Genomic DNA, 20314 nt, shown 5'->3' on the forward strand with positions numbered 1-20314 from the left:
GGTGGTCCCCGGTGGTCCCCCCGGGCTCAGGGCCCCCCCTGTTCCCCAGGTCAGCTTCCCGGACGTGGAGCGGGCGGAATGGCTCAACAAGGTGAGGAGGCGTCCGTCTGTCCGGCCCGCGCCGCGCCCTGCGCCGCCCCCCGCCGCTCCCGCATCCCGCCGGGGCCGCCCGCGCCCCTCCCTCCGTCCCTCTGTCCCTCCCTCATCCCTCCCTCCATCCCTCCGTTCGTCCCTTCCGCATCCCTCCGTCCCTCCCTCCATCCCTCCCGCATCCCTCCCTCCGTCCCTCCCTCCATCCCTCCCTCCGTCCATCCCTCCGTCCGTCCGTCCCTCCCTCCATCCCTCCGTCCGTCCCTCCCTCCATCCCTCTCTCCATCCCTCCCTCCGTCCATCCCTCCGTCCGTCCGTCCTTCCATCCCTCCATCCCTCCCGCATCCCTCCCTCCCTCCGTCCCTCCCTCCCTCCTCCGTCCGTCAGTCCGTCTGTCCCTCCCTCCTCCTCCCCTCCTTCCCTCCCTCCTCCATCCCTCCCGCATCCCTCCCTCCGTCCCTCCTCCCTCTCTCCTCCGTCCGTCCGTCCCTCCTCCATCCCTCCTTCCCTCCCTCCCGGCCTCTTTCCCTCCCTCCCTCCTCCGTCCGTCCCTCCTCCCTCCGTCTGTCAGTCCGTCTGTCCCTCCCTCCTCCATCCCTCCCTCCTTCCCTTCCTCCCTCTCTCCCTCCCTCCCTGCGTCCTTCTGTCCGTCTCTGCCTCTGTCCGTCTCCTTTCCCAGTGTCCCCCCAACGTCCATCCCTCCGTTCCCCCGCGTCCGTCTGTCCGTGCCTGGTGTCCCTCTGTCCACGCCCCATGTCAATCTGTCCGTGTCCATGCCGGTGTCCGTGTGTCCATCCCGGTGTCCATGTGTCCAAGTCCGTGTGTCCATCCCCTGTCCGTCTGTCCATCCCCATGTGTCCGTCTGTCCGGCAGGTGCTGGCGCAGGCCTGGCCCTTCCTGGGGCAGTTCCTGGAGAAGCTGCTCCGGGCCAGCGTGGCCCCGGCCATCCCCTGTCCGTGTGTCCATCCCCTGTCCGTCTGTCCATCCCGTGTCCGTGTGTCCATCCCCAGTCCGTGTGCCCATCCCCTGTCCGTCTGTCCATCCCAATGTGTCCGTCTGTCCGGCAGGTGCTGGCGCAGGCCTGGCCCTTCCTGGGGCAGTTCCTGGAGAAGCTGCTCCGGGACAGCGTGGCCCCGGCCATCCGCGCCTCCAGCGCTCACCTGCAGAGCTTCGCCTTCACCCGCGTGCACCTGGGCCACAAGGTGAGCCACGGGGGGGGCCCGAACCCCAACACTGACGAGACCTCTGGGACCCCCAACACCGGCTATGAGACCCCCCAGGGACCCCCAACACCGGCTATGAGACCCGCCGGGACCCACAAAATCACCACCGAGACCCCCGGGACCCCCCAACACCGGCTATGAGACCCCGGGACCCCACAACACCGGCGAGATCCCCCGGGGGCCAAGGAGAAAGCCCTGGAGGAGGCCAGGTTGTGGCAGTTTGGTGATGCCCCTGGGATGCCCTTTGCAGCTGCAGTGTGCCCGGAGCTCTGGGCCTTTTAGTTTGTGGAAGCCTGACCCCTAGGTGAAACCCTAACCCTAACCCTAACCCTAACCCGAACCCTAACCCTAACCCTAGGCAGGACAGCCAATCAGCCTAGGGTTAGGGCAGGTGCCAAGGAGGAAGCCCTCGAGGAGGCCAGGTTGTGGCAGTTTTGTGATGCCCCTGGGATGCCCTTTGCAGCTGCAGTGTGCCCGGAGCTCTGGGCCTTTTAGTTTAAGAACCCTAACCCTAACCCTAACCCTAGGCAGGGCAGCCAATCAGCCTAGGGTTAGGGCAGGTGCCAAGGAGGAAGCCCTCGAGGAGGCCAGGTTGTGGCAATTTTGTGATGCCCCTGGGATGCCCTTTGCAGCTGCAGTGTGCCCGGAGCTCTGGGCCTTTTAGTTTAAGAACCCTAACCCTAACCCTAAACCGAACCCTAACCCTAACCCTAACCCTAACCCTAGGCAGGACAGCCAATCAGCCTAGGGTTAGGGCAGGTGCCAAGGAGGAAGCCCTCGAGGAGGCCAGGTTGTGGCAGTTTTGTGATGCCCCTGGGATGCCCTTTGCAGCTGCAGTGTGCCCGGAGCTCTGGGCCTTTTAGTTTAAGAACCCTAACCCTAACCCTAACCCTAACCCTAACCCTAACCCTAACCCTAGGCAGGACAGCCAATCAGCCTAGGGTTAGGGCAGGTGCCAAGGAGGAAGCCCTCGAGGAGGCCAGGTTGTGGCAGTTTTGTGATGCCCCTGGGATGCCCTTTGCAGCTGCAGTGTGCCCGGAGCTCTGGGCCATTTAGTTTAAGAACCCTAACCCTAACCCTAACCCTAACCCTAACCCTAACCCTAACCCTAGGCAGGACAGCCAATCAGCCTAGGGTTAGGGCAGGTGCCAAGGAGGAAGCCCTCGAGGAGGCCAGGTTGTGGCAGTTTTGTGATGCCCCTGGGATGCCCTTTGCAGCTGCAGTGTGCCCGGAGCTCTGGGCCTTTTAGTTTAAGAACCCTAACCCTAACCCTAACCCTAACCCTAACCCTAACCCTAACCCTAGGCAGGACAGCCAATCAGCCTAGGGTTAGGGCAGGTGCCAAGGAGGAAGCCCTCGAGGAGGCCAGGTTGTGGCAGTTTTGTGATGCCCCTGGGATGCCCTTTGCAGCTGCAGTGTGCCTGGAGCTCTGGGCCATTTAGTTTAAGAACCCTAACCCTAACCCTAACCCTAACCCTAACCCTAACCCTAACCCTAGGCAGGGCAGCCAATCAGCCTAGGGTTAGGGCAGGTGCCAAGGAGGAAGCCCTTGAGGAGGCCAGGTTGTGGCAGTTTTGTGATGCCCCTGGGATGCCCTTTGCAGCTGCAGTGTGCCCGGAGCTCTGGGCCTTTTAGTTTAAGAACCCTAACCCTAACCCTAACCCTAACCCTAACCCTAACCCTAGCCTAGGGTTAGGGCAGGTGCCAAGGAGGAAGCCCTCGAGGAGGCCAGGTTGTGGCAGTTTTGTGATGCCCCTGGGATGCCCTTTGCAGCTGCAGTGTGCCTGTAGCTCTGGGCCATTTAGTTTAAGAACCCTAACCCTTACCCTAACCCTAACCCTAACCCTAACCCTAACCCTAACCCTAACCCTAACCCTAACCCTAACCCTAGGCAGGACAGCCAATCAGCCTAGGGTTAGGGCAGGTGCCAAGGAGGAAGCCCTCGAGGAGGCCAGGTTGTGGCAGTTTTGTGATGCCCCTGGGATGCCCTTTGCAGCTGCAGTGTGCCCGGAGCTCTGGGCCTTTTAGTTTAAGAACCCTAACCCTAACCCTAACCCTAACCCTAACCCTAACCCTAACCCTAACCCTAGGCAGGACAGCCAATCAGCCTAGGGTTAGGGCAGGTGCCAAGGAGGAAGCCCTCGAGGAGGCCAGGTTGTGGCAGTTTTGCGATGCGCCTGGGATGCCCTTTGCAGCTGCAGTGTGCCCGGAGCTCTGGGCCTTTTAGTTTAAGAACCCTAACCCTAACCCTAACCCTAACCCTAACCCTAACCCTAGCCTAGGGTTATGGCAGGTGCCAAGGAGGAAGCCCTCGAGGAGGCCAGGTTGTGGCAGTTTTGTGATGCCCCTGGGATGCCCTTTGCAGCTGCAGTGTGCCCGGAGCTCTGGGCCATTTAGTTTAAGAACCCTAACCCTAACCCTAACCCTAACCCTAACCCTAAACCTAGGCAGGACAGCCAATCAGCCTAGGGTTAGGGCAGGTGCCAAGGAGGAAGCCCTCGAGGAGGCCAGGTTGTGGCAGTTTTGTGATGCCCCTGGGATGCCCTTTGCAGCTGCAGTGTGCCTGGAGCTCTGGGCCATTTAGTTTAAGAACCCTAACCCTAACCCTAACCCTAACCCTAACCCTAACCCTAACCCTAACCCTAGGCAGGACAGCCAATCAGCCTAGGGTTAGGGCAGGTGCCAAGGAGGAAGCCCTCGAGGAGGCCAGGTTGTGGCAGTTTTGTGATGCCCCTGGGATGCCCTTTGCAGCTGCAGTGTGCCTGGAGCTCTGGGCCATTTAGTTTAAGAACCCTAACCCTAACCCTAACCCTAACCCTAACCCTAACCCTAACCCTAACCCTAACCCTAACCCTAGGCAGGACAGCCAATCAGCCTAGGGTTAGGGCAGGTGCCAAGGAGGAAGCCCTCGAGGAGGCCAGGTTGTGGCAGTTTTGTGATGCCCCTGGGATGCCCTTTGCAGCTGCAGTGTGCCCGGAGCTCTGGGCCATTTAGTTTAAGAACCCTAACCCTAACCCTAACCCTAACCCTAACCCTAACCCTAACCCTAGCCTAGGGTTAGGGCAGGTGCCAAGGAGGAAGCCCTCGAGGAGGCCAGGTTGTGGCAGTTTTGTGATGCCCCTGGGATGCCCTTTGCAGCTGCAGTGTGCCTGTAGCTCTGGGCCATTTAGTTTAAGAACCCTAACCCTTACCCTAACCCTAACCCTAACCCTAACCCTAACCCTAACCCTAACCCTAACCCTAGGCAGGACAGCCAATCAGCCTAGGGTTAGGGCAGGTGCCAAGGAGGAAGCCCTCGAGGAGGCCAGGTTGTGGCAGTTTTGTGATGCCCCTGGGATGCCCTTTGCAGCTGCAGTGTGCCCGGAGCTCTGGGCCTTTTAGTTTAAGAACCCTAACCCTAACCCTAACCCTAACCCTAACCCTAACCCTAACCCTAACCCTAGGCAGGACAGCCAATCAGCCTAGGGTTAGGGCAGGTGCCAAGGAGGAAGCCCTCGAGGAGGCCAGGTTGTGGCAATTTTGTGATGCCCCTGGGATGCCCTTTGCAGCTGCAGTGTGCCTGGAGCTCTGGGCCATTTAGTTTAAGAACCCTAACCTTAACCCTAACCCTAACCCTAACCCTAACCCTAACCCTAACCCTAACCCTAGGCAGGACAGCCAATTGGCCTAGAGTTAGGGCAGGTGCCGAGGAGAAAGCCCTCGAGGAGGCCAGGTTGTGGCAGTTTTGTGATGCCCCTGGGATGCCCTTTGCAGCAGCAGTGTGCCCAGAGCTCTGGGCCTTTTAGTTTAAGAACCCTAACCCTAACCCTAACCCTAACCCTAACCCTAACCCTAACCCTAACCCTAGGCAGGACAGCCAATCAGCCTAGGGTTAGGGCAGGTGCCAAGGAGGAAGCCCTCGAGGAGGCCAGGTTGTGGCAGTTTTGTGATGCCCCTGGGATGCCCTTTGCAGCTGCAGTGTGCCCGGAGCTCTGGGCCTTTTAGTTTAAGAACCCTAACCCTAACCCTAACCCTAACCCTAACCCTAACCCTAACCCTAACCCTAACCCTAGGCAGGACAGCCAATCAGCCTAGGGTTAGGGCAGGTGCCAAGGAGGAAGCCCTCGAGGAGGCCAGGTTGTGGCAGTTTTGTGATGCCCCTGGGATGCCCTTTGCAGCTGCAGTGTGCCCGGAGCTCTGGGCCTTTTAGTTTAAGAACCCTAACCCTAACCCTAACCCTAACCCTAACCCTAACCCTAACCCTAGGCAGGGCAGCCAATCAGCCTAGGGTTAGGGCAGGTGCCAAAGAGGAAGCCCTCGAGGAGGCCAGGTTGTGGCAGTTTTGTGATGCCCCTGGGATGCCCTTTGCAGCTGCAGTGTGCCCGGAGCTCTGGGCCTTTTAGTTTAAGAACCCTAACCCTAACCCTAACCCTAACCCTAACCCTAGGCAGGACAGCCAATCAGCCTAGGGTTAGGGCAGGTGCCAAGGAGGAAGCCCTCGAGGAGGCCAGGTTGTGGCAATTTTGTGATGCCCCTGGGATGCCCTTTGCAGCTGCAGTGTGCCTGGAGCTCTGGGCCATTTAGTTTAAGAACCCTAACCTTAACCCTAACCCTAACCCTAACCCTAACCCTAACCCTAACCCTAACCCTAGGCAGGACAGCCAATTGGCCTAGAGTTAGGGCAGGTGCCGAGGAGAAAGCCCTCGAGGAGGCCAGGTTGTGGCAGTTTTGTGATGCCCCTGGGATGCCCTTTGCAGCAGCAGTGTGCCCAGAGCTCTGGGCCTTTTAGTTTAAGAACCCTAACCCTAACCCTAACCCTAACCCTAACCCTAACCCTAGGCAGGACAGCCAATCAGCCTAGGGTTAGGGCAGGTGCCAAGGAGGAAGCCCTCGAGGAGGCCAGGTTGTGGCAGTTTTGTGATGCCCCTGGGATGCCCTTTGCAGCTGCAGTGTGCCCGGAGCTCTGGGCCTTTTAGTTTAAGAACCCTAACCCTAACCCTAACCCTAACCCTAACCCTAACCCTAACCCTAACCCTAGGCAGGACAGCCAATCAGCCTAGGGTTAGGGCAGGTGCCAAGGAGGAAGCCCTCGAGGAGGCCAGGTTGTGGCAGTTTTGTGATGCCCCTGGGATGCCCTTTGCAGCTGCAGTGTGCCCGGAGCTCTGGGCCTTTTAGTTTAAGAACCCTAACCCTAACCCTAACCCTAACCCTAACCCTAACCCTAACCCTAACCCTAGGCAGGGCAGCCAATCAGCCTAGGGTTAGGGCAGGTGCCAAAGAGGAAGCCCTCGAGGAGGCCAGGTTGTGGCAGTTTTGTGATGCCCCTGGGATGCCCTTTGCAGCTGCAGTGTGCCCGGAGCTCTGGGCCTTTTAGTTTAAGAACCCTAACCCTAACCCTAACCCTAACCCTAACCCTAACCCTAGGCAGGACAGCCAATCAGCCTAGGGTTAGGGCAGGTGCCAAGGAGGAAGCCCTCGAGGAGGCCAGGTTGTGGCAGTTTTGTGATGCCCCTGGGATGCCCTTTGCAGCAGCAGTGTGCCCAGAGCTCTGGGCCTTTTAGTTTAAGAACCCTAACCCTAACCCTAACCCTAACCCTAACCCTAACCCTAACCCTAACCCTAACCCTAGGCAGGACAGCCAATCAGCCTAGGGTTAGGGCAGGTGCCAAGGAGGAAGCCCTCGAGGAGGCCAGGTTGTGGCAGTTTTGTGATGCCCCTGGGATGCCCTTTGCAGCTGCAGTGTGCCTGGAGCTCTGGGCCATTTAGTTTAAGAACCCTAACCCTAACCCTAACCCTAACCCTAACCCTAACCCTAACCCTAGGCAGGGCAGCCAATCAGCCTAGGGTTAGGGCAGGTGCCAAGGAGGAAGCCCTTGAGGAGGCCAGGTTGTGGCAGTTTTGTGATGCCCCTGGGATGCCCTTTGCAGCTGCAGTGTGCCCGGAGCTCTGGGCCTTTTAGTTTAAGAACCCTAACCCTAACCCTAACCCTAACCCTAACCCTAACCCTAGCCTAGGGTTAGGGCAGGTGCCAAGGAGGAAGCCCTCGAGGAGGCCAGGTTGTGGCAGTTTTGTGATGCCCCTGGGATGCCCTTTGCAGCTGCAGTGTGCCCGGAGCTCTGGGCCATTTAGTTTAAGAACCCTAACCCTAACCCTAACCCTAACCCTAACCCTAACCCTAGGCAGGACAGCCAATCAGCCTAGGGTTAGGGCAGGTGCCAAGGAGGAAGCCCTCGAGGAGGCCAGGTTGTGGCAGTTTTGTGATGCCCCTGGGATGCCCTTTGCAGCTGCAGTGTGCCCGGAGCTCTGGGCCTTTTAGTTTAAGAACCCTAACCCTAACCCTAACCCTAACCCTAACCCTAACCCTAACCCTAACCCTAGGCAGGACAGCCAATCAGCCTAGGGTTAGGGCAGGTGCCAAGGAGGAAGCCCTCGAGGAGGCCAGGTTGTGGCAGTTTTGCGATGCGCCTGGGATGCCCTTTGCAGCTGCAGTGTGCCCGGAGCTCTGGGCCTTTTAGTTTAAGAACCCTAACCCTAACCCTAACCCTAACCCTAACCCTAACCCTACCCTAGGGTTAGGGCAGGTGCCAAGGAGGAAGCCCTCGAGGAGGCCAGGTTGTGGCAGTTTTGTGATGCCCCTGGGATGCCCTTTGCAGCTGCAGTGTGCCCAGAGCTCTGGGCCATTTAGTTTAAGAACCCTAACCTTAACCCTAACCCTAACCCTAACCCTAACCCTAACCCTAACCCTAACCCTAACCCTAACCCTAACCCTAGGCAGGACAGCCAATCAGCCTAGGGTTAGGGCAGGTGCCAAGGAGGAAGCCCTCGAGGAGGCCAGGTTGTGGCAGTTTTGTGATGCCCCTGGGATGCCCTTTGCAGCTGCAGTGTGCCCAGAGCTCTGGGCCTTTTAGTTTAAGAACCCTAACCCTAACCCTAACCCTAACCCTAACCCTAACCCTAACCCTAACCCTAACCCTAACCCTAGGCAGGACAGCCAATCAGCCTAGGGTTAGGGCAGGTGCCAAGGAGGAAGCCCTCGAGGAGGCCAGGTTGTGGCAGTTTTGTGATGCCCCTGGGATGCCCTTTGCAGCTGCAGTGTGCCTGGAGCTCTGGGCCATTTAGTTTAAGAACCCTAACCCTAACCCTAACCCTAACCCTAACCCTAGGCAGGACAGCCAATCAGCCTAGGGTTAGGGCAGGTGCCAAGGAGGAAGCCCTCGAGGAGGCCAGGTTGTGGCAGTTTTGTGATGCCCCTGGGATGCCCTTTGCAGCTGCAGTGTGCCCGGAGCTCTGGGCCTTTTAGTTTAAGAACCCTAACCCTAACCCTAACCCTAACCCTAACCCTAACCCTAACCCTAACCCTAGGCAGGACAGCCAATCAGCCTAGGGTTAGGGCAGGTGCCAAGGAGGAAGCCCTCGAGGAGGCCAGGTTGTGGCAGTTTTGTGATGCCCCTGGGATGCCCTTTGCAGCTGCAGTGTGCCCGGAGCTCTGGGCCTTTTAGTTTAAGAACCCTAACCCTAACCCTAACCCTAACCCTAACCCTAACCCTAACCCTAACCCTAGCCTAGGGTTAGGGCAGGTGCCAAGGAGGAAGCCCTCGAGGAGGCCAGGTTGTGGCAGTTTTGTGATGCCCCTGGGATGCCCTTTGCAGCAGCAGTGTGCCTGTAGCTCTGGGCCATTTAGTTTAAGAACCCTAACCCTTACCCTAACCCTAACCCTAACCCTAACCCTAACCCTAACCCTAACCCTAGGCAGGACAGCCAATCAGCCTAGGGTTAGGGCAGGTGCCAAGGAGGAAGCCCTCGAGGAGGCCAGGTTGTGGCAGTTTTGTGATGCCCCTGGGATGCCTTTTGCAGCTGCAGTGTGCCCGGAGCTCTGGGCCTTTTAGTTTAAGAACCCTAACCCTAACCCTAACCCTAACCCTAACCCTAACCCTAACCCTAACCCTAGGCAGGACAGCCAATCAGCCTAGGGTTAGGGCAGGTGCCAAGGAGGAAGCCCTCGAGGAGGCCAGGTTGTGGCAGTTTTGCGATGCGCCTGGGATGCCCTTTGCAGCTGCAGTGTGCCCGGAGCTCTGGGCCTTTTAGTTTAAGAACCCTAACCCTAACCCTAACCCTAACCCTAACCCTAACCCTAGCCTAGGGTTAGGGCAGGTGCCAAGGAGGAAGCCCTCGAGGAGGCCAGGTTGTGGCAGTTTTGTGATGCCCCTGGGATGCCCTTTGCAGCTGCAGTGTGCCCGGAGCTCTGGGCCATTTAGTTTAAGAACCCTAACCCTAACCCTAACCCTAACCCTAACCCTAACCCTAGGCAGGACAGCCAATCAGCCTAGGGTTAGGGCAGGTGCCAAGGAGGAAGCCCTCGAGGAGGCCAGGTTGTGGCAGTTTTGTGATGCCCCTGGGATGCCCTTTGCAGCTGCAGTGTGCCCAGAGCTCTGGGCCTTTTAGTTTAAGAACCCTAACCCTAACCCTAACCCTAACCCTAACCCTAACCCTAACCCTAGCCTAGGGTTAGGGCAGGTGCCAAGGAGGAAGCCCTCGAGGAGGCCAGGTTGTGGCAGTTTTGTGATGCCCCTGGGATGCCCTTTGCAGCAGCAGTGTGCCTGGAGCTCTGGGCCTTTTAGTTTAAGAACCCTAACCCTAACCCTAACCCTAACCCTAACCCTAACCCTAACCCTAACCCTAGGCAGGACAGCCAATCAGCCTAGGGTTAGGGCAGGTGCCAAGGAGGAAGCCCTCGAGGAGGCCAGGTTGTGGCAGTTTTGTGATGCCCCTGGGATGCCCTTTGCAGCTGCAGTGTGCCCAGAGCTCTGGGCCTTTTAGTTTAAGAACCCTAACCCTAACCCTAACCCTAACCCTAACCCTAACCCTAACCCTAGGCAGGACAGCCAATCAGCCTAGGGTTAGGGCAGGTGCCAAGGAGGAAGCCCTCGAGGAGGCCAGGTTGTGGCAGTTTTGTGATGCCCCTGGGATGCCCTTTGCAGCTGCAGTGTGCCCGGAGCTCTGCGCCATTTAGTTTAAGAACCCTAACCCTAACCCTAACCCTAACCCTAACCCTAACCCTAACCCTAGGCAGGGCAGCCAATCAGCCTAGGGTTAGGGCAGGTGCCAAGGAGGAAGCCCTTGAGGAGGCCAGGTTGTGGCAGTTTTGTGATGCCCCTGGGATGCCCTTTGCAGCTGCAGTGTGCCCGGAGCTCTGGGCCTTTTAGTTTAAGAACCCTAACCCTAACCCTAACCCTAACCCTAACCCTAACCCTAACCCTAGCCTAGGGTTAGGGCAGGTGCCAAGGAGGAAGCCCTCGAGGAGGCCAGGTTGTGGCAGTTTTGTGATGCCCCTGGGATGCCCTTTGCAGCTGCAGTGTGCCTGGAGCTCTGGGCCATTTAGTTTAAGAACCCTAACCCTAACCCTAACCCTAACCCTAACCCTAACCCTAACCCTAACCCTAACCCTAGGCAGGACAGCCAATCAGCCTAGGGTTAGGGCAGGTGCCAAGGAGGAAGCCCTCGAGGAGGCCAGGTTGTGGCAGTTTTGTGATGCCCCTGGGATGCCCTTTGCAGCTGCAGTGTGCCCGGAGCTCTGGGCCTTTTAGTTTAAGAACCCTAACCCTAACCCTAACCCTAACCCTAACCCTAACCCTAACCCTAGGCAGGACAGCCAATCAGCCTAGGGTTAGGGCAGGTGCCAAGGAGGAAGCCCTCGAGGAGGCCAGGTTGTGGCAGTTTTGTGATGCCCCTGGGATGCCCTTTGCAGCTGCAGTGTGCCCGGAGCTCTGGGCCTTTTAGTTTAAGAACCCTAACCCTAACCCTAACCCTAACCCTAACCCTAACCCTAGCCTAGGGTTAGGGCAGGTGCCAAGGAGGAAGCCCTCGAGGAGGCCAGGTTGTGGCAGTTTTGTGATGCCCCTGGGATGCCCTTTGCAGCTGCAGTGTGCCTGGAGCTCTGGGCCATTTAGTTTAAGAACCCTAACCCTAACCCTAACCCTAACCCTAACCCTAACCCTAACCCTAACCCTAACCCTAACCCTAGGCAGGTCAGCCAATCAGCCTAGGGTTAGGGCAGGTGCCAAGGAGGAAGCCCTCGAGGAGGCCAGGTTGTGGCAGTTTTGTGATGCCCCTGGGATGCCCTTTGCAGCTGCAGTGTGCCTGGAGCTCTGGGCCATTTAGTTTAAGAACCCTAACCCTAACCCTAACCCTAACCCTAACCCTAACCCTAACCCTAACCCTAACCCTAACCCTAGGCAGGGCAGCCAATCAGCCTAGGGTTAGGGCAGGTGCCAAGGAGGAAGCCCTTGAGGAGGCCAGGTTGTGGCAGTTTTGTGATGCCCCTGGGATGCCCTTTGCAGCTGCAGTGTGCCCGGAGCTCTGGGCCTTTTAGTTTAAGAACCCTAACCCTAACCCTAACCCTAACCCTAACCCTAACCCTAACCCTAACCCTAGCCTAGGGTTAGGGCAGGTGCCAAGGAGGAAGCCCTCGAGGAGGCCAGGTTGTGGCAGTTTTGTGATGCCCCTGGGATGCCCTTTGCAGCTGCAGTGTGCCTGTAGCTCTGGGCCATTTAGTTTAAGAACCCTAACCCTTACCCTAACCCTAACCCTAACCCTAACCCTAACCCTAACCCTAACCCTAGGCAGGACAGCCAATCAGCCTAGGGTTAGGGCAGGTGCCAAGGAGGAAGCCCTCGAGGAGGCCAGGTTGTGGCAGTTTTGTGATGCCCCTGGGATGCCTTTTGCAGCTGCAGTGTGCCCGGAGCTCTGGGCCTTTTAGTTTAAGAACCCTAACCCTAACCCTAACCCTAACCCTAACCCTAACCCTAGCCTAGGGTTAGGGCAGGTGCCAAGGAGGAAGCCCTCGAGGAGGCCAGGTTGTGGCAGTTTTGTGATGCCCCTGGGATGCCCTTTGCAGCTGCAGTGTGCCCGGAGCTCTGGGCCATTTAGTTTAAGAACCCTAACCCTAACCCTAACCCTAACCCTAACCCTAACCCTAGGCAGGACAGCCAATCAGCCTAGGGTTAGGGCAGGTGCCAAGGAGGAAGCCCTCGAGGAGGCCAGGTTGTGGCAGTTTTGTGATGCCCCTGGGATGCCCTTTGCAGCTGCAGTGTGCCCAGAGCTCTGGGCCTTTTAGTTTAAGAACCCTAACCCTAACCCTAACCCTAACCCTAACCCTAACCCTAGCCTAGGGTTAGGGCAGGTGCCAAGGAGGAAGCCCTCGAGGAGGCCAGGTTGTGGCAGTTTTGTGATGCCCCTGGGATGCCCTTTGCAGCAGCAGTGTGCCTGGAGCTCTGGGCCTTTTAGTTTAAGAACCCTAACCCTAACCCTAACCCTAACCCTAACCCTAACCCTAACCCTAACCCTAGGCAGGACAGCCAATCAGCCTAGGGTTAGGGCAGGTGCCAAGGAGGAAGCCCTCGAGGAGGCCAGGTTGTGGCAGTTTTGTGATGCCCCTGGGATGCCCTTTGCAGCTGCAGTGTGCCCAGAGCTCTGGGCCTTTTAGTTTAAGAACCCTAACCCTAACCCTAACCCTAACCCTAACCCTAACCCTAACCCTAGGCAGGACAGCCAATCAGCCTAGGGTTAGGGCAGGTGCCAAGGAGGAAGCCCTCGAGGAGGCCAGGTTGTGGCAGTTTTGTGATGCCCCTGGGATGCCCTTTGCAGCTGCAGTGTGCCCGGAGCTCTGCGCCATTTAGTTTAAGAACCCTAACCCTAACCCTAACCCTAACCCTAACCCTAACCCTAACCCTAGGCAGGGCAGCCAATCAGCCTAGGGTTAGGGCAGGTGCCAAGGAGGAAGCCCTTGAGGAGGCCAGGTTGTGGCAGTTTTGTGATGCCCCTGGGATGCCCTTTGCAGCTGCAGTGTGCCCGGAGCTCTGGGCCTTTTAGTTTAAGAACCCTAACCCTAACCCTAACCCTAACCCTAACCCTAACCCTAACCCTAGCCTAGGGTTAGGGCAGGTGCCAAGGAGGAAGCCCTCGAGGAGGCCAGGTTGTGGCAGTTTTGTGATGCCCCTGGGATGCCCTTTGCAGCTGCAGTGTGCCTGGAGCTCTGGGCCATTTAGTTTAAGAACCCTAACCCTAACCCTAACCCTAACCCTAACCCTAACCCTAACCCTAACCCTAACCCTAGGCAGGACAGCCAATCAGCCTAGGGTTAGGGCAGGTGCCAAGGAGGAAGCCCTCGAGGAGGCCAGGTTGTGGCAGTTTTGTGATGCCCCTGGGATGCCCTTTGCAGCTGCAGTGTGCCCGGAGCTCTGGGCCTTTTAGTTTAAGAACCCTAACCCTAACCCTAACCCTAACCCTAACCCTAACCCTAACCCTAGGCAGGACAGCCAATCAGCCTAGGGTTAGGGCAGGTGCCAAGGAGGAAGCCCTCGAGGAGGCCAGGTTGTGGCAGTTTTGTGATGCCCCTGGGATGCCCTTTGCAGCTGCAGTGTGCCCGGAGCTCTGGGCCTTTTAGTTTAAGAACCCTAACCCTAACCCTAACCCTAACCCTAACCCTAACCCTAGCCTAGGGTTAGGGCAGGTGCCAAGGAGGAAGCCCTCGAGGAGGCCAGGTTGTGGCAGTTTTGTGATGCCCCTGGGATGCCCTTTGCAGCTGCAGTGTGCCTGGAGCTCTGGGCCATTTAGTTTAAGAACCCTAACCCTAACCCTAACCCTAACCCTAACCCTAACCCTAACCCTAACCCTAACCCTAACCCTAGGCAGGTCAGCCAATCAGCCTAGGGTTAGGGCAGGAGCCAAGGAGGAAGCCCTCGAGGAGGCCAGGTTGTGGCAGTTTTGTGATGCCCCTGGGATGCCCTTTGCAGCTGCAGTGTGCCTGGAGCTCTGGGCCATTTAGTTTAAGAACCCTAACCCTAACCCTAACCCTAACCCTAACCCTAACCCTAACCCTAACCCTAACCCTAACCCTAGCCTAGGGTTAGGGCAGGTGCCAAGGAGGAAGCCCTCGAGGAGGCCAGGTTGTGGCAGTTTTGTGATGCCCCTGGGATGCCCTTTGCAGCTGCAGTGTGCCTGTAGCTCTGGGCCATTTAGTTTAAGAACCCTAACCCTTACCCTAACCCTAACCCTAACCCTAACCCTAACCCTAACCCTAACCCTAGGCAGGACAGCCAATCAGCCTAGGGTTAGGGCAGGTGCCAAGGAGGAAGCCCTCGAGGAGGCCAGGTTGTGGCAGTTTTGTGATGCCCCTGGGATGCCTTTTGCAGCTGCAGTGTGCCCGGAGCTCTGGGCCTTTTAGTTTAAGAACCCTAACCCTAACCCTAACCCTAACCCTAACCCTAACCCTAACCCTAACCCTAGGCAGGACAGCCAATCAGCCTAGGGTTAGGGCAGGTGCCAAGGAGGAAGCCCTCGAGGAGGCCAGGTTGTGGCAGTTTTGCGATGCGCCTGGGATGCCCTTTGCAGCTGCAGTGTGCCCGGAGCTCTGGGCCTTTTAGTTTAAGAACCCTAACCCTAACCCTAACCCTAACCCTAACCCTAACCCTAGCCTAGGGTTAGGGCAGGTGCCAAGGAGGAAGCCCTCGAGGAGGCCAGGTTGTGGCAGTTTTGTGATGCCCCTGGGATGCCCTTTGCAGCTGCAGTGTGCCCGGAGCTCTGGGCCATTTAGTTTAAGAACCCTAACCCTAACCCTAACCCTAACCCTAACCCTAACCCTAGGCAGGACAGCCAATCAGCCTAGGGTTAGGGCAGGTGCCAAGGAGGAAGCCCTCGAGGAGGCCAGGTTGTGGCAGTTTTGTGATGCCCCTGGGATGCCCTTTGCAGCTGCAGTGTGCCTGGAGCTCTGGGCCATTTAGTTTAAGAACCCTAACCCTAACCCTAACCCTAACCCTAACCCTAACCCTAACCCTAACCCTAACCCTAACCCTAGGCAGGACAGCCAATCAGCCTAGGGTTAGGGCAGGTGCCAAGGAGGAAGCCCTCGAGGAGGCCAGGTTGTGGCAGTTTTGTGATGCCCCTGGGATGCCCTTTGCAGCTGCAGTGTGCCCGGAGCTCTGGGCCTTTTAGTTTAAGAACCCTAACCCTAACCCTAACCCTAACCCTAACCCTAACCCTAACCCTAGGCAGGACAGCCAATCAGCCTAGGGTTAGGGCAGGTGCCAAGGAGGAAGCCCTCGAGGAGGCCAGGTTGTGGCAGTTTTGTGATGCCCCTGGGATGCCCTTTGCAGCTGCAGTGTGCCCGGAGCTCTGGGCCTTTTAGTTTAAGAACCCTAACCCTAACCCTAACCCTAACCCTAACCCTAACCCTAACCCTAACCCTAGGCAGGACAGCCAATCAGCCTAGGGTTAGGGCAGGTGCCAAGGAGGAAGCCCTCGAGGAGGCCAGGTTGTGGCAGTTTTGTGATGCCCCTGGGATGCCCTTTGCAGCAGCAGTGTGCCCAGAGCTCTGGGCCTTTTAGTTTAAGAACCCTAACCCTAACCCTAACCCTAACCCTAACCCTAACCCTAACCCTAGGCAGGACAGCCAATCAGCCTAGGGTTAGGGCAGGTGCCAAGGAGGAAGCCCTCGAGGAGGCCAGGTTGTGGCAGTTTTGCGATGCGCCTGGGATGCCCTTTGCAGCTGCAGTGTGCCCGGAGCTCTGGGCCTTTTAGTTTAAGAACCCTAACCCTAACCCTAACCCTAACCCTAGCCTAGGGTTAGGGCAGGTGCCAAGGAGGAAGCCCTCGAGGAGGCCAGGTTGTGGCAGTTTTGTGATGCCCCTGGGATGCCCTTTGCAGCTGCAGTGTGCCCGGAGCTCTGGGCCATTTAGTTTAAGAACCCTAACCCTAACCCTAACCCTAACCCTAACCCTAACCCTAGGCAGGACAGCCAATCAGCCTAGGGTTAGGGCAGGTGCCAAGGAGGAAGCCCTCGAGGAGGCCAGGTTGTGGCAGTTTTGTGATGCCCCTGGGATGCCCTTTGCAGCTGCAGTGTGCCTGGAGCTCTGGGCCATTTAGTTTAAGAACCCTAACCCTAACCCTAACCCTAACCCTAACCCTAACCCTAACCCTAACCCTAACCCTAACCCTAGGCAGGACAGCCAATCAGCCTAGGGTTAGGGCAGGTGCCAAGGAGGAAGCCCTCGAGGAGGCCAGGTTGTGGCAGTTTTGTGATGCCCCTGGGATGCCCTTTGCAGCTGCAGTGTGCCCGGAGCTCTGGGCCTTTTAGTTTAAGAACCCTAACCCTAACCCTAACCCTAACCCTAACCCTAACCCTAACCCTAGGCAGGACAGCCAATCAGCCTAGGGTTAGGGCAGGTGCCAAGGAGGAAGCCCTCGAGGAGGCCAGGTTGTGGCAGTTTTGTGATGCCCCTGGGATGCCCTTTGCAGCTGCAGTGTGCCTGGAGCTCTGGGCCATTTAGTTTAAGAACCCTAACCCTAACCCTAACCCTAACCCTAACCCTAACCCTAACCCTAACCCTAACCCTAACCCTAGGCAGGACAGCCAATCAGCCTAGGGTTAGGGCAGGTGCCAAGGAGGAAGCCCTCGAGGAGGCCAGGTTGTGGCAGTTTTGTGATGCCCCTGGGATGCCCTTTGCAGCTGCAGTGTGCCCGGAGCTCTGGGCCTTTTAGTTTAAGAACCCTAACCCTAACCCTAACCCTAACCCTAACCCTAACCCTAACCCTAGGCAGGACAGCCAATCAGCCTAGGGTTAGGGCAGGTGCCAAGGAGGAAGCCCTCGAGGAGGCCAGGTTGTGGCAGTTTTGTGATGCCCCTGGGATGCCCTTTGCAGCTGCAGTGTGCCCAGAGCTCTGGGCCTTTTAGTTTAAGAACCCTAACCCTAACCCTAACCCTAACCCTAACCCTAACCCTAACCCTAACCCTAACCCTAGGCAGGACAGCCAATCAGCCTAGGGTTAGGGCAGGTGCCAAGGAGGAAGCCCTCGAGGAGGCCAGGTTGTGGCAGTTTTGTGATGCCCCTGGGATGCCCTTTGCAGCTGCAGTGTGCCTGGAGCTCTGGGCCATTTAGTTTAAGAACCCTAACCCTAACCCTAACCCTAACCCTAACCCTAACCCTAACCCTAACCCTAACCCTAACCCTAGGCAGGGCAGCCAATCAGCCTAGGGTTAGGGCAGGTGCCAAGGAGGAAGCCCTTGAGGAGGCCAGGTTGTGGCAGTTTTGTGATGCCCCTGGGATGCCCTTTGCAGCTGCAGTGTGCCCGGAGCTCTGGGCCTTTTAGTTTAAGAACCCTAACCCTAACCCTAACCCTAACCCTAACCCTAGCCTAGGGTTAGGGCAGGTGCCAAGGAGGAAGCCCTCGAGGAGGCCAGGTTGTGGCAGTTTTGTGATGCCCCTGGGATGCCCTTTGCAGCTGCAGTGTGCCCGGAGCTCTGGGCCATTTAGTTTAAGAACCCTAACCCTAACCCTAACCCTAACCCTAACCCTAACCCTAGGCAGGACAGCCAATCAGCCTAGGGTTAGGGCAGGTGCCAAGGAGGAAGCCCTCGAGGAGGCCAGGTTGTGGCAGTTTTGTGATGCCCCTGGGATGCCCTTTGCAGCTGCAGTGTGCCCGGAGCTCTGGGCCTTTTAGTTTAAGAACCCTAACCCTAACCCTAACCCTAACCCTAACCCTAACCCTAACCCTAGGCAGGACAGCCAATCAGCCTAGGGTTAGGGCAGGTGCCAAGGAGGAAGCCCTCGAGGAGGCCAGGTTGTGGCAGTTTTGTGATGCCCCTGGGATGCCCTTTGCAGCTGCAGTGTGCCTGGAGCTCTGGGCCATTTAGTTTAAGAACCCTAACCCTAACCCTAACCCTAACCCTAACCCTAACCCTAACCCTAACCCTAGGCAGGGCAGCCAATCAGCCTAGGGTTAGGGCAGGTGCCAAGGAGGAAGCCCTTGAGGAGGCCAGGTTGTGGCAGTTTTGTGATGCCCCTGGGATGCCCTTTGCAGCTGCAGTGTGCCCAGAGCTCTGGGCCTTTTAGTTTAAGAACCCTAACCCTAACCCTAACCCTAACCCTAACCCTAACCCTAGCCTAGGGTTAGGGCAGGTGCCAAGGAGGAAGCCCTCGAGGAGGCCAGGTTGTGGCAGTTTTGTGATGCCCCTGGGATGCCCTTTGCAGCTGCAGTGTGCCCGGAGCTCTGGGCCATTTAGTTTAAGAACCCTAACCCTAACCCTAACCCTAACCCTAACCCTAACCCTAGGCAGGGCAGCCAATCAGCCTAGGGTTAGGGCAGGTGCCAAGGAGGAAGCCCTTGAGGAGGCCAGGTTGTGGCAGTTTTGTGATGCCCCTGGGATGCCCTTTGCAGCTGCAGTGTGCCCGGAGCTCTGGGCCTTTTAGTTTAAGAACCCTAACCCTAACCCTAACCCTAACCCTAACCCTAACCCTAACCCTAGCCTAGGGTTAGGGCAGGTGCCAAGGAGGAAGCCCTCGAGGAGGCCAGGTTGTGGCAGTTTTGTGATGCCCCTGGGATGCCCTTTGCAGCTGCAGTGTGCCCGGAGCTCTGGGCCTTTTAGTTTAAGAACCCTAACCCTAACCCTAACCCTAACCCTAACCCTAACCCTAACCCTAACCCTAGGCAGGACAGCCAATCAGCCTAGGGTTAGGGCAGGTGCCAAGGAGGAAGCCCTCGAGGAGGCCAGGTTGTGGCAGTTTTGCGATGCGCCTGGGATGCCCTTTGCAGCTGCAGTGTGCCCGGAGCTCTGGGCCTTTTAGTTTAAGAACCCTAACCCTAACCCTAACCCTAACCCTAACCCTAACCCTAGCCTAGGGTTAGGGCAGGTGCCAAGGAGGAAGCCCTCGAGGAGGCCAGGTTGTGGCAGTTTTGTGATGCCCCTGGGATGCCCTTTGCAGCTGCAGTGTGCCCGGAGCTCTGGGCCATTTAGTTTAAGAACCCTAACCCTAACCCTAACCCTAACCCTAACCCTAACCCTAACCCTAGGCAGGACAGCCAATCAGCCTAGGGTTAGGGCAGGTGCCAAGGAGGAAGCCCTCGAGGAGGCCAGGTTGTGGCAGTTTTGTGATGCCCCTGGGATGCCCTTTGCAGCTGCAGTGTGCCTGGAGCTCTGGGCCATTTAGTTTAAGAACCCTAACCCTAACCCTAACCCTAACCCTAACCCTAACCCTAACCCTAACCCTAACCCTAGGCAGGACAGCCAATCAGCCTAGGGTTAGGGCAGGTGCCAAGGAGGAAGCCCTCGAGGAGGCCAGGTTGTGGCAGTTTTGTGATGCCCCTGGGATGCCCTTTGCAGCTGCAGTGTGCCCGGAGCTCTGGGCCTTTTAGTTTAAGAACCCTAACCCTAACCCTAACCCTAACCCTAACCCTAGGCAGGACAGCCAATCAGCCTAGGGTTAGGGCAGGTGCCAAGGAGGAAGCCCTCGAGGAGGCCAGGTTGTGGCAGTTTTGTGATGCCCCTGGGATGCCCTTTGCAGCTGCAGTGTGCCCAGAGCTCTGGGCCTTTTAGTTTAAGAACCCTAACCCTAACCCTAACCCTAACCCTAACCCTAACCCTAGGCAGGACAGCCAATCAGCCTAGGGTTAGGGCAGGTGCCAAGGAGGAAGCCCTCGAGGAGGCCAGGTTGTGGCAGTTTTGTGATGCCCCTGGGATGCCCTTTGCAGCTGCAGTGTGCCTGGAGCTCTGGGCCATTTAGTTTAAGAACCCTAACCCTAACCCTAACCCTAACCCTAACCCTAACCCTAACCCTAACCCTAGGCAGGGCAGCCAATCAGCCTAGGGTTAGGGCAGGTGCCAAGGAGGAAGCCCTTGAGGAGGCCAGGTTGTGGCAGTTTTGTGATGCCCCTGGGATGCCCTTTGCAGCTGCAGTGTGCCCGGAGCTCTGGGCCTTTTAGTTTAAGAACCCTAACCCTAACCCTAACTCTAACCCTAACCCTAACCCTAGCCTAGGGTTAGGGCAGGTGCCAAGGAGGAAGCCCTCGAGGAGGCCAGGTTGTGGCAGTTTTGTGATGCCCCTGGGATGCCCTTTGCAGCTGCAGTGTGCCCGGAGCTCTGGGCCATTTAGTTTAAGAACCCTAACCCTAACCCTAACCCTAACCCTAACCCTAGGCAGGGCAGCCAATCAGCCTAGGGTTAGGGCAGGTGCCAAGGAGGAAGCCCTTGA

General features: G+C 57.5%; 1 protein-coding gene across 1 annotated transcript in view; it reads left to right on the plus strand.

The window, feature by feature from the left end:
- The window catches only part of LOC311164140 (extended synaptotagmin-1-like), a 31788-nt gene that overhangs the window by 1247 nt on the left and 10227 nt on the right, over nt 1-20314 (plus strand). The window contains exons 2-3 of the mRNA XM_084223474.1: nt 50-91; nt 1158-1292. Of these exons, the coding sequence (XP_084079600.1) occupies nt 50-91; nt 1158-1292 (177 nt within the window). The remainder of the gene's footprint in view (nt 1-49; nt 92-1157; nt 1293-20314) is intronic.

Source organism: Fringilla coelebs (genome assembly GCF_963513975.1).
Source record: "Fringilla coelebs genome assembly, chromosome: 30".
NCBI lineage: Eukaryota > Metazoa > Chordata > Aves > Passeriformes > Fringillidae > Fringilla > Fringilla coelebs.